Source organism: Peromyscus leucopus, chromosome 10, assembly GCF_004664715.2.
Source record: "Peromyscus leucopus breed LL Stock chromosome 10, UCI_PerLeu_2.1, whole genome shotgun sequence".
NCBI lineage: Eukaryota > Metazoa > Chordata > Mammalia > Rodentia > Cricetidae > Peromyscus > Peromyscus leucopus.
The window spans coordinates 49,901,801-49,916,495 of NC_051071.1; the positions used below are offsets into that span (position 1 = coordinate 49,901,801).

General features: G+C 39.4%; 1 protein-coding gene across 2 annotated transcripts in view; it reads right to left on the reverse strand.

The window, feature by feature from the left end:
* The window catches only part of Arap2 (ArfGAP with RhoGAP domain, ankyrin repeat and PH domain 2), a 186,498-nt gene that overhangs the window by 131,932 nt on the left and 39,871 nt on the right, over window positions 1-14,695 (reverse strand). For both annotated transcript variants that reach the window (XM_028868146.2, XM_028868144.2), the window contains exon 7: window positions 1,287-1,356. In XM_028868146.2, the coding sequence (XP_028723979.1) occupies window positions 1,287-1,356 (70 nt within the window). The remainder of the gene's footprint in view (window positions 1-1,286; window positions 1,357-14,695) is intronic.

A 14,695-nucleotide genomic window follows, 5' to 3' on the forward strand; every position in this document is an offset into this window, starting at 1 on the left:
TAGTAAGTTAAAACATGGTATGTTTATCAGTCTCACCTTTACACTGAGAAAATGGCCAGACAAAAGTCAAAAGGGTGATACAGATGTTACTCATGTAATTTCTAAGTTTAACAGCTGATCACACTGTCCCTCAGTATCTGTGAGGGATTGATTCCAGAAACTCCTCAGACACCAAGACCCACAAACACTCGAGCTCTTAACCAAAATGGTAACATGCATATAACTTCTGCACATCCTCCTGCATTCCTGATCACTTAATTACTTATAATATCTTAATATAGAAAATCTATGTAAACTATTATTTATTGTATCATTTAGAGAATAACAAGAAAAATGATGGACACATTCAATATAGATAGAACATTTTACGTATTTCTGATGCAGAGAAGGTTCAGCCCAAACCCATGCACAAGCTAAGATGCAGGGGGTTCATTATGTACCATGTAACTATATAAGACAGAATTTGCTATTTTTAACTGTGCATGCATATAAACATATGTACACATTGACAAATATAAATATGTACACAGGAAATTTCTTTTACTGTTTTCAGATATAATAACATGGTCCCCACAGATATTTCATCCTATGTCTCCTTAGAAGGACATTCTCAAAGCTTAAGAAGACATTCCTAGAACTCTGCCATGCATTAAGACTCAATTGCCCAAGGAATATCCCTCTGCTACTTTCACCAACAGACAAGATTTTCAGTAGTCTCTACACAACCCTGTTAGCATCATCTCCCACATCTCCCTTTCACAAAATAACCAGAAAACACTACATGTTTTGTGAAATGGCCAATGCTTTCTCATGGGAGCTTCTTGCATATTTTTTCTGTAAATGATTCCTATTCTCTCTCATTTCTGCACATACAAACTTCTTTTCTTCCAAACTCATAGCAAATGGGATTTACACAAACACTTCTCACTCTCAAAGAATGAGGCAACTCCTCCTTGCTTCTCAATTTTCTATTTATAATGTGATTTATTTACCTCCCTTGATGTTCTACTGGATGAAAGCAACTTTGTATTCACATTTACATTGCTCATAGCATTTCCTACAGTTTATCGATGATCCATAAATAGCTATTAGATGTATGAGCTAAGAATTTATTGTACATGTCTATGAAAAGTTAAATTATTAAAGGAGTGATTTTGTCATATTCTAGTTCTTTTCATGTTGATAATCTATTTTCTGTTCTTTAAAATGCTAAACAATTAACTCATATTTCCCAAAGTGCACTCAGCAAATATAAAATAATCTTTGAAGACTGTAAATATACTTACTCTTTCATTGTTGTAGTAAGAAATGCTAAAACCATCAAATTTCACCCATCTCTTCTGAAACATGCGTTTTCTGAAAAACATATGAAACTGTTATTTTAACAGAAAGCAGATTTGAAATGCATCTGTAATGTCATTATGTTGAGTACATACCATTGTTCTGTTAGACAACAGAGGTAACAAGAGGCTACAACAGAGCCCAAGTCTAGCTTTCTACCCACAGCACACAGGGAAATGTGTATAATAACATTTTCTAGTTATGCAAAGCATGTACTTGAAAAACAATGTGAACATGGCTACCACACACAGCAGTGAGTGCCACCACTAAGCAAGGTGGGTCCATGTACCATCGCTGAACCCACATTCCAGCGAGAAGATAATCCTTCGCTGAACATACGACACAATGCTTTCACCCCTCATTAAGCATATGTATGGATCCTAGTTTGCTTTGATCTTTGGTGAATGAATACTATGTTGCTAAGCTAATAAGGCCTTGTTAATTGAATTTATACATATAAATTATTGGTTGCAAGTAAATATGTTGAAAAATCCTTGCTAAATTAGAGAGCCATTTACAACCTCTTTAAATAGGAGACAGTTGAAAGAGGATCATATCAAAGGCAAATAAAATTTGGACACAAAAATCAAAGACAAAATAAAATAATCCCATTTGACATTTAGACTTTAAAGAAGACTCTTTCTGGCTGAAGAAGCTTTGTGCACACACTTGGTTTCTGTATTACTTTGGTCCCCTCTCCCAGCACACTCACCACACTCACACACTCAAACCCATAAGATTTTGATTAACCTCTCCTCTGCACACTTTCGGTCTGTACTGATGCCACCGGGATATCATCTGTTTTTAATAGATACCCAAACTAACTCCTTACTTCAGAAAGTGAAACAGGTCAGCCTCAAGCATTTCTCCTTCCCTCCTCCTGGGCAGTTTTTAAACACATTTAAGGAGTTGGTATCACTTCCTGTGGTTTTCAGAAGAGTTAAAGATAGAAAAAGAACTTTCTAGCCCTGGGAGAGTTTTTTTCTTCTTACTGTTTCCCAGCCAAAGGTCTATTACTTGTGGAAAATATAAAAAAGATTCTCACATTAATCATTAACAAATGTATGCATCTGGACAGCCAACCAGTGCTAATAACCAAACAGGAAAAAAATTGAAGTTCACCAGTGTGTACAACAATTTCACATATAAACACTGAATGAATTAATGATTAATAAGAACACGCAGAGACTTAACCTCATAAAACCACTTTGACTACCAGCCTTTTTCCATCTGATCCCCTCATCTATGGGCTCCTTCCTAAAGTTCCTTGGCTTGTTTTATCTCTTCTCTTCTCACAGCAATGCCCTGCCGAGTTAGTCATCTGGCTTTTCCCTTCCAGCAATGCAAGGATCCCCAGGTTCCCAACACTAACAGTTGGAAGGAAAGGCAAAAATCAGTCAAGACCCCAAGTTCTTTACTCCTTGAATAGCCTAGCCTCTCTGCATCCATTGTTTTCTTCCTCCTTTCTCCCATTCTCACAAGGCAATCAAATGAGTTTCTTCCTTCTCAGTCCCAACACAGTCCCAACAGTCATTAGGGAACTCAAGAGGTCTGTGGGGAGCCCACCTGCCTTACACTGAAAGAGAATATAAGAGCTCAGTAGAACATGTCATTTTCCATTTTAAAATATAAATAATCAATATCTTTGGGGAAAACAGTACTTAAAGTCCTTTTCCATCCTATCTTTCTTCCCTTACTAATTTTAAGAATTATCCTTAAGGCACCTTCATAAAAATTCCTTCCCTGTTGAACCAGTACAAAGCCAACCAGAGTTTTCCTCCCAAAGTGAACTCTATTTTCCCTACAGCAGTGACCGCAATCTCTCTCATGTATTTGTTCACTTACCTCCCAAACCCCACCTCTGCTTTACGGGGACAAAGTCCAAAAATGTCTTATTCTCTACTTATGATTAACTACGAACACTAAGACCCGAGTAAAACCACACACACACACACACACACACACACACACACACACACACACACACACACAAATGGTTGAAAGAACGAGTAATATGACTAAGCACAGTCCTTTTAAAGCACAGCAGGAAGACAGAAAAAGAAAACATCCACACCCCACTCATCTGCAATCACCTTCCTTTATAAAATAACAGTTGCGGAAGGGCAGCTAAATTTCTGAAAACTCAGAGTTAAATCGCAGCCCACATGAGCAGCAAGTGAAAACGCCTCAAGAACTATGTGAATACACCTTAATTCAGATCATTTAGCTGCAGCTATTTGGACCCATAAGCTTTTATTCTCTGTTTTTACGTGTGGAGGTTTATAGAGAGTTTGCTTATGTGTGCGCATGTGTATGTGTGCATACATATACATGTGTCCAGGCCTGTAAAGTCCAGAAGTCAATCTCAAGTATCTTCCATTGTTCTTCATCTCATTTTTTTTTTTTTTTTTTTGAGACAGGGTCTCTGACTGAGGCAGAATTTTGCCATTTGTGCTAGACTGTGGGCTATGGAGCCCCTGTGACCTGCCTGTTTTTATTCTCAGATCTGGGCTTACAGATGTCAATGGCCATGTCCAACTTTTCACATGGGTGCTGATGAGTCTCAGTGCAAGCTCTTCACAGTGTAAGCCACTTCCCCAGCCTGGATTCTGTCAAAAGCCAGGAGTATCCAACTGTTTGTTTGACTATGTATGTTGTCATCTACACAATGCAAGCTCAAGCACAATGCCCTTGGGTTACAAACAAACAAACGAAAATAAACCTTTCCTGATTTTAAAGTCAGCTTAGGGTTCTGTGTTGGACTGAATTCACAGCTGACCTCCGCTGCACTGCAGGCCAGTCTCGCTGCCTGTGTGGGGTGCCAGAGGCATCATGCAAGAGCCTAATGGAGGAAAATGTGGAGGGCAGCGGGCTGTTGGGGGCAGGCTGAGAGCTCAGTGCCCAGGAGGCTAAGGGCTTTGCTTTGGGAAAAGAAAAAGAAAACTTTAGTCTTGTAACAGCCTTAATGTGTGACAGAGTCTCTCAGCAACTATAATACTCTCAACAGCAGGTAACTACTTCATGTGCTCATCAGTTTTAAATCAAGCTTTTTTAAGATTGCTAAATCTAAGAATATATGGAGTAGAAGTTGTCCTGGTCCTGTACAGAATAGAATGAGAATCATATGGTATGTAGGCAAAAGGACACCCTTCTAGAGCAGAAATGGGGCATTTTGCTATCTTATTAGAAAAATGTTACTTCTGTCATGGAGTAAGTCTTTGGTTGCTGACTCTGTGGACCATGCATTCTCAGTCCTATGACCTCCATCTACCCCCAGAATCTTCCCTGCTTCTTGGCCTTCCTGTAACACACATTCAGTGCTTAGAAACTTCCACCTGGCTCCTTACATGGCTCATTCCTTTTGTGCTCAAGTTCTCAGCTTAAAAGCCATTCCAGACAGTCATTTGGCTTGATCTGTTTGGAGCAGCCGTGTGTTGGTGCCGGTCTGGCTTGTTGCATGAGTGGCTGTTTGAATCTGGGACACATGCAGGGACACTTGGCTCGGTCTGGAGGGGGGACTGGTCCTGCTGGACTGAGTCTACCAGGTCGATCCGGTCTCGGGGAGACCTTGATCTGGAGGAGGGGAATGGGGGGGGGGGGGGGGGGGGGGGCAAGAGTGGGAGAACAGGGAATCTGTGGCTATTATGTTGAACTAAATGATGTTGTAAAATAAATTTTCTTAAAAAAAAAAAAAAGCCATTCCAGCCAAATGTCAACCTGGCCCATCACAGGGATCCTTCACCCTCCTCCCTTGTTCTCCTCTTCAATTTACTAATAATAACACTCAGCAAAAATATTTAATTACATTTTTTGCATCATTCATTTCCCATATTATATTTGAGATCCTTAAATACAAAATCATTTCAGTTCCATTTGTCCATGGAAATCCAGTGATTACAGGATTCCCTAGTACCCAAAATATACTCATCAAATGTTTACTGAGTAAATGTGTACTGCACACACAAAAAAAGTATACTCGAATTTGCTTTGTATCAACATGACTCACTAAACTTTTATAATTTTATTTTTTAATACTAAGGATCAGTTTGATTATATGAAAAAAAATCTTTATAAGACTACCCTGTAATTAAAGGGAAAAGAGGAAAGCTTACATGAAACTCTAAAAGCTCATTATTAAGTCGAAGTAACTATAGGTACAGTTTAGAATTAAGTATTTTCTTTAACCAAAATCTCCCCATACCTCCTGTTTTCATCCTGCAGTAATCACTTTTGGACTTTCTGTTTACATAGATTCAACTATTTAGTTTCCACACATAAATTGACAACTTTGCAATTTTAAGAAAAATAAGTTCTTGGTACCTAACATACAGAGTCGTGATTATAGTTAATGATACATTTTTACACAAAGTTGGATAAAATAATAACTCTGAAGTAGGTCAAAACCGGATAAAAGATTAGGTCTTAATTGTGTGAGATGACAGACATGTAAATAATTCTTGCTGTGGTGAAAGGTCCACAATGTGTACATGTGCCAAATTGTCCTGTTATGTATATTATGTACCATGTTTATCAATTATACTTTTAAAAAGCTAGGAAAAATTAAATATGGTTAGTTATATGATATATTTATTGATATTTTTATTTAAAATTAAAATAATCAATATAAGATATATCTCTAAGATGTATGTTAATATTGAATAATCTACATTGCTGACTAAATGTGTCGGTACCCAATGATTTATTTTTTTTGTATGTAAACATCAATACTGAATTCTAATAATAGTATAAGACAAGACAAAATAATAAAAGGAAATTACATCCTCTTTTATACTTTTAGGCTACTTTGTAGCAAATATAAACTTGAATTTAATATCACAATCCTATAAACTCAAATGTCAACTAAATAAAAAAGAAAGCTCTTGAGGAGTATTTTACTTCTAAATTCCAATGCAAAATTTTTATTTCTAAATTTAATTTAAGTTAATTTAATTATGGCTGGGCATAACAGTGCATGGTAAGTAAATATAGCACTAAGGAGGCTGAGGCAGGAGATTTATCATTTGGAGGATAGCCTAGTAAGACACACCCCATCGGTTTTTTTCTTTTTTTCTTTTAAGTACTTTAAGGATTTCTGTGTGGTAACATCTGTCCTTTGAACTTCATTTAACAGAGACTAGAGAGATGGCTCAGGGGATAGTGTCTGGCCTTCAAGCATGAATACTGGAAGTCAGGTTAACGGCACCCACATAAATGGCACATTAGTATGGAAGCTTGCCTGTAATCCTTGCACTGGGAAGTAGAGGCAGGAGGATTCCAGAGCAAGATGGATAGATAGAATAGCCAAATCACTGATGTCTGGGTTCATGGGAGAAACATTGACTCGATATAATGGAGAGTTATCAAGGAAGATTCCCAATGTCAATCCCTGGCCTCCACACAAACTCCCACAAGCATGCATGTGTACCTATACACACATGCAATATACACATGCATTTCACACACACACACACACACAAGCATAACTATGCATTCAACAGCTTAGTTGGCTTCATGGAATTCTAAAATCAATAAAAAGGAATTATGAACAGCAATGCCATGTTAGAAGTGTTCCTGGTGTGATGCAATGCAAGTTAAATCAGACATAATAATGTATTACAGGGAAGAAATATTCAAGTTCCAGTCAGTAACACACATAATGCTTTGTTCCAGGCACTCTGCCAAACCACTTACAAACATTAACACATTTAATCCTCCAAACAACCAAAGGAGAAAAGTAATATTAGCCTTACCTTACAGACTGAGGCACAAAGCCACAGGCTAGTTATGTAATCCCTCCTCATCATGCTACAAATACAGATACTCTCTTCCTGAAGACTGCTTTCTTAACAGACACCCACAACAGTATCCAGGACATCTAATAGCCAAACAGCCCAACCATGCCAGTAGTTAGTAGTAAGTGATAGCATTTGACCTCCACATGGTTTACACATAAGCTCAATTTTGAAAACTGTTTCAGAGTCCCTTCAGGAATAAAGGTAACACAGACAAGAGGTATATTAGCCTGGGTCTTAGCTTCTTTCATTTTTAGTGTTCTGAAGGGAAACACTTCTTGAAGAAGCCTTTTCAGAATAATTTATAAGGCTTGTGAAGTATCACCACAGTTTTCTATAAACTCTTCCCTTGAGCTCTGGTAGGGCAGGTTTTTAAAGCTTGAATTGCTTTCATAAAAACAGATTCAACTCCTATTGTCAGGTTTTGTCTCGAAATGTAGATCTTAGAAAGCTTTCTTTCAAAACAGTGTAAATACATGCAATTAAATCTCCATTCATGAGGGAGTCACACAGAGGCACTCTCCTCTAAATTCATTCTTAAGGGCAGCAGGGTTAGGGATTTTTTGTTTGCTGTTTGTGGTGGTGGTGGTGGTGGTGGTTTTGTTTCATTGTGTTTTGTTTTGTCTTTGATACATGGTCTCATCATATTCTGGCTTGCCTGCAACTCACTATGTGGACCAGCCTGGTCTGGAATTATGAAGATCTACCTCCTTCTGACTCCCAAGAGCTGGGACAAAAGATGTGAGCTACCACACCTGGCTTTGCTTTAATTTCTTTAAAGATTACATATTTAAGTTTTTTTTTTAAGTGTTTTAACCTAATAAACATGCTAAGCAACAACATTAACAAAATGAGAGGTACCAAACTGTTGCCTTTAAAATCCACAACAGGAATGACCCTGAAGCCATCTGGTCAAATGTATGCCTTCTATTAGTCATGGCATTTATACTCAGAATGCATTTTACATTTACTCTAAATAATATCAAAGGGAAAAAAAAGACAGCATCAGCATCTGTTGAGGTCATCTGCCTCCTTTGCATAATACTAAAAATACGTACTATCCTCTCTTCGCCACTGCTCTGACACTATGCAGGTTCAGTCTGCCTGGAACACTACAGTCTCGACATCTACGTTTTTATTTACCTAATTACTCATCTTAGTTTGCTATTCATGTCTCTAATTCCTCTCTACGAAGCTTTTAAATGACTCAGTATTAAGAATGAAGTAATTTCAACAGAAGTAGATGCAAAATAATTCTTCAGTATTTCTATAAAATGTCAGCAGTTTTCCAAAGTGCATTTCCTCACTTTTAAGCAAATCCAAGCACTAGTTTCTGAGAGTACCTCACCAGATGCTTTGGCAACAAAATAAACACAGACTTCTCTTCAGTCTCAACTTCCAGTTCTTATATTTAAGTCACACTGGAAAAAAAAAATAATGTTTAGCAAAATATTCCAAAAACTCAATTAAGTTTTTGAACTTTATTTTTATTGGTATACTATTATGTGTACATATGTATAAGGTAGAAAATGGATGCTTTCATTCGTGTACATATTTCATTAAATAACTCAAGTTGATTAGTGTATCTATCATCTTAGACATTTATCATTTTATGGTGAGTCCCTAAAATTCCTCTCCTCGAGCAATGTAATGGATCATTGCTGATTTAATTCACAATGCTGAGACATGGAACATTAGACCTTACTCCAATCTAAGTGTAACTCTGTACTGCTTAAGTAACCTTGAGCCACCTCTCCTGCTCCCCCTCTGGAAGAGCCACTGTTCCACACTCAGCATCTATGAGATTGACTCTCGATTCCACATCCAATCATGCTGCCCCATTTCACTGCACACAGTGCCTTCCAGGTAGACCCATGTTGTCACAAATGTCATACTTCATGTGAAGCCCAAGTTGTATGTGTATGTGCATGTGTGTAGACACATGTCCACAATTGTACACCCGTGTAGACCAGCGGTCAAAGTCAGGGGGTCTTCCTCAGTTTCATTCCGTCTTATTTTTGAAGCAGGGTCTCTCTCACTGACCATGAATTGTTATCTGACTAGACTGTCTGGCCAGAAAGCCTCAGGAGCTCTCCTGTCTGTTTTCCTATGCACTGGGGTAATAGGTTCACACCACTGCCACAGCTTTTTATGTGGGTACTGGGACTAAACTCAGGTCCTCAAGTTTGTGCAGTAAACCCTATACCAATTGGCACTCTCCCAGCCCCATGAAACCTGAATTTTCATACTAGTAGTTATTGGATAGAATACATGAAAATCTATGTTAAAATCCACATTGCTTTCTGGGTCATCCATATAAGACCCCAACATATACAATGGGGATGAAGTGAGTGCTCAGTGGTTGAGCGCATTGCCTGGTCTTCCAAAGTACCCACATTTAATTCCCAACACCCACATAGAGGCTAAAAGCTATCTATAATTCCAGTCCCAGATACTCTAATGGATATAAATAGAAAAAAAAATACAGAATACATAGGGTTCTGTTCTTTCCAAGGTTTAGGGCATCCACTGAGGGTCATAGTATCCTCAGTGACTGGAAGAAGGGATACTATATCTCAAAAAAGGGTTATGAAGGGAGGGCAAGGGACCGACAATGGACCTGGATGGAATATATAAGATCCAGTTTCAAATAAATAGCAGCTTCATGAGAAATAAAAAATATTGATATTATCCTACATAACTCAAACATGAATAGCTTTGATAGTCGAGGATTCAATTAAATTATAGATGCAATTTTTAGATAACCATATTAAAAGAATGACAGCAATTGTGTTTATATTGGAAGAGAGGATAGTGATAAAAATAATAAACAGATCTTTCTCAATGTCATACCAAAATTTAACTACTAATAACAAAAAGGCCAAGCACATCAGAACACAGTACTACCAACCAACACACACAGCAGAGGGGGCAATGAATGTCAAAACAAACCACTGAAATGTTGCTGAGTGCCATTTCAGAGTACAGGTAACTGCAACCTGACAGAGGCACTACAGTATGTACATGCATGTGGAAAAACAATACTATCATTAATTCATTTGTTATGCCTCTGTGTGTCCATTTGAAAATTAGGCTACGGTTGTAACTCAGTGAATCAGCACATGATCAACATGTGCAAAGCCCAAGGTTCAAGAAAACTCAGTGGATTTTCCAGCTCCGAGAAAATTCAATACATAGAGTTCCTAAAGAAACAAATACATGAAAAAGTTGAAGGAGGCCTATGAGCAAATTGTAGAGGAAGAGGGGTTGCCATGCATTTCTGCCTGTGCATTTGCTTGTTTAGAAAACTTTCTGACTTAAATAATATGCTTTCAGGGCAGGCAGTCCGTCAAAGGGACCGGGTGCTGTGGGATGTCTTTCTGTACGCCGTGGATATGTGTTGCTCTGACTGTTTGATAAATAAAGCTGCATTGGCCTACGGCAAGGCAGCTTGGAGGCTGGCAGGAAATCCAAGCAGATATATAGGAGAGGAGAGGAGAGAAGAGAGAGAGAGAGAGAGAGAGAGAGAGAGAGAGAGAGAGAGAGAGAGAGAGAGAGAGAGAGAGAGAGAGAGAGAGAGAGAGAGAGAGACGCCAGCCTTCACCTAAGGAGCAGCAAGATGTCAGCAGACCGGTAATGCCATGTGTCAACTTATGGATTAATAGGGATGGGTTACGTTATAAGAGCTAGCTAGCAAGAAACTTCAGCCATAGGCCATACAGTTTGTAAATAATATTAAACCTCTGAGTGATTGTTTTATAAGCAGCTGCAGGACCACGGGGCTGGGCAGTACTGTTGGGCTGGGTGGGACCAGAGAAACCTTATTGCTACAGCTGGGCTCTCAAAGTTCAAGGTGAACAGGTGATTTCTTGACCTTACGTCTGTCAAGGTAAGAAAATGACTAGGACTCCCTGCCAGTAAAGGGACCGAAGGTCATCTGCAATAAAAGTGTTGTGAAGGGAAGGGAACTGAGTTTTACTGAGCACCAATTAAGAGTCAGCTCTAAGGATGCTACACAGCTGATCTTGCTCTTGACCTTACACCAGTATGTGGCAAACACAGGTGTTGAGTTCTATGCAGGTTTGAGTGACATTTTGAAAGAACGGCATCTTGGCAGTTCTAATTCAGCCAGTCTGGCTCCCATGACCTTATGTATTTTTCTGCAGCCAGACTGACTGAATTAGTCAGTTTACTTTAATGGAAACCAAAAGTAATTCTCCCCCCACCCCCGTCAGACTGCAAATAAAGTGTGTTGTTTTCTTGTCATAGCCTATACAGGTAATAAGTGATTTGTAAAATGCACAGTTGCTTCACTACTATAAAAAGATAATAATAACCAAAGATTTTGATTCAATTCTCAGTTTAACCAAGTAATTGCTACTTAACATTTTGGTCAGAAAAATAAACGTGCCAGATTCCCACAGTCGCTTTCCACTACATTACAAGGACATCTGAGATAACCACATTCCTGCATCGGGGTGGGGACCTGCCCTACGAAAACAGTCCAGGTGACTGGACGTGGGCTGAGAAGTCATTCACAGACAAAGGCATAATAACATCATGCATTCTAAACTCCCAAGAAATCACAGGCTGGCCTTGCCCAAGGCTTGTTTGATCTGGCCTTCCCTTGACATCTGACCTCTGATTTTTGTTTGTTTGTTTGTTTTTTTCTTTTTGTTTTACATTTCCCTGTCTAACAGGAAGTCTAATTTCACTGACTGCTTCTCCCCACCAGCCCTGGGGCATTTTCTTTTTCCATCTATAATAAAGCGGTATCAACAACCACTTTGGTCTTCGTCTGTCTCACTCTGCCGCATTTCCTCACATCACCCGCCCCAGGGCATTTTTCCCTCCTGGCAACCACAGCAGTGCTTCTCCTGAAATGCCACTTCAAACTTTTATCCGAGTCCAACACAAATGGCGTTCCCTCCCTCTCAGGCCTCTCTGAAGAAGCATTACTCAATGCCCCGCAAGCTCACAACTGTGCTCTCTGACCCTTTCTCTGCCGACGGTCTAACATTTTATATATATTTTTCTGCCCTTCGTGGAGACTACAGAAATGCCAAGGAGGCATCTTGATCCCGTGTGTATACCTCCACTGATTCCTAAGCAATCATATTTGCAGAATGCAGCTTGCTATGCTATCCTCGCATGCTCAGTCCTCATCATCCCAGGCTCTTAACGCCATGTCAGGCAGTCCTACCGTTTGAAAAGCAGTTTTGAAAACAGTCATCAGAGTTAAAAAAAAAATCTTAAAAGATGCTGTCAAATGAAATGTGAATCCCTTCATATACAATCTCTGTTTTTATAAATACACTCAAATTATCATTCTATACACACAAACACTCAGAAAAGAGTATGTTTAAAAGTTAGAAGGTATTTCTCTGTTATGGATGGTCCTCAAGGTTTCAATATGCATCTCCTAGAAACTGCATAGAACATTCAGCCATGTTCTCTGACCTTTATAATTCTCAGGATTCCTCCTCCAAGTTAAATGTTGGAGAAATGGCAGGATAAAAGATATGCAGTCTTTCAGACCTGTACCTATACAGGTATGAAAAGGTTGAAATGATTAATTACAAGTGGGGGACCTGTTGATCCTCATAGCCCAATCAGATATTTTTAACCAAGTATCACCAAATACGTTTTTTTCATGTTTTGTCTCACTTGAAACACTGGTATTAGCTCAGTACTTTTATTTCTTTCTCAAAGAATTAATATATAAGTACTGTATTTACATTATTTTCAACCCTTGTTCTCCCTCAATTCCTCCTGTCTCCTCCTCTCCCTTTCAAACTCATGATCCCTTCTGGAATCATTGTATTTTTTTTAGGGGGGGGGTAAAAGAAATGGACATTTCTCTTTTATTTATGGAATCTGGTGCCTGTGATGTGACACCTTGCACAGTTTGGTGCAGTGGGAAGGGGTTTGGACCTGCCTAGGTTCAGTATGCCGGGCTCTGCTGACTCCCCATGGGAGACCTCGATTTGGGGGAAATGGGGATGCGTGGTAGCTTGGGGAAGAGGGCTGGGGGCTGGGAGGAGGGAAGAGGGAGGGTCTGTGGATAGCATGAGGAGTGAGTAGAAAATTTCTTAATAAAGAAAAATAAAATAAAAAAATAAAACTGGAATCATTGTTGAATGTGCGTGTGTGCATGAGTGAATGAGTGCATGTGTGTGTGTGTGTGTGTGTGTGTGTGTGTGTGTGTGTGTGTGTGTATGTGTTAAGGGCTGACCACTTAGGATTGGATAACGAGGAGATGGTCTCTAGACAAGATTGATTTTCCCTCTCTCGGCAGCCATTAATATCATATAACTCTTCTTCTATGTGTGAGGATTTCTGAGATTTCCCTCATCCATGTTGGAATATCAACTGGTGCTCTCACTGTGCTGCTCTTATTTAGGTAATCACATTTTTGAGATTGTATCGTTGCAACTCACCTGTCATATAGAGAAGATCCCACCTTGCAATAGATATTCTGGGTTGATGCTATTACAATCTTTCTAGCTCCTTTTTTTTTTCCAGTGTTCTCTGAGCCTTAGGTACAGAAGCTAGGCACCAATGATTAGTTGTTTACATTTTAACCAGTCATGGCTTTCTGTAATGGTCTCTTTCTTTCTGCTTAATAAAGTAGCTTCTTTGTTAATGGGTGAGAGCTGCATTTAGCTATGGATATAAATTCAGAATAGTTAGAAATTATGCTGGTTTAGGAATATGCAGTTGTAGTGGGTAGCCATTCTAGCTTTGGTCTGGAAGTTCCAATCCCCACTGAGGCTTCAGTAACTGTCACGCCTACAAGGCAGGGCCAAGGGAGGGCCCTGAAGACCTGAGATCAGGATGCACCCGCACATTCTTGCTGCTGGGAGCCCGGACTAGAGGAGGACCGAGGAGAGTTCTCCAGAGAACACCGCCCAGATTGCGCTGCATCTTTTCCAGAACCTGCCACCTACCTATCCCTTCATTTGTAAGTTACCCACTAAATAAATCTCCCTTTTAACTACGTGGAGTGGCCTTAATAATTTCACCAATAGCAGCAGTAGGCGCTCCTCTAGGGTACGTGACCTCGTAGCCACAGGTAGCTGGGGATACAGACAAACATGAATTGCCTTCAAATGAACAGGCAGAAAGTCCAAGTGGACACCTGTTGGTTACCTGTGCCCTGTGCCCACCTCCAAAATGTAAGTGGCATTATTGCACGTTTGGGGAAATCTTGCCATGCTAGTCATTGTTGTGGTACACAGGGTTTAAGGCTGGGTAGGACTATTGATGTTTTTTCCCCTTGACAGCTTGTAAAGCACCTTCAGATACTATGAGAACCAGTTCTCAGAAAGGAAACTTCCAGGTCAGTTCATGCTCTAATCATCCAAGTCCTGTCCCTGAAGTGTGTGGTATCTTCAGCAATAAGGACTTACCATCAATGGGGAAAATCAAGGGCAAGGGCAACAGCCAGCACTGTTTTATGAGTCTCTTAGATTCCTGTTTCTAAAGCTTCTTCCAAATGTTTTTTGTTTTGTTTTGTTTTGTTTTGTTTTGTTTTGTTTTGTTTTGTTTTCCTGCAGTGT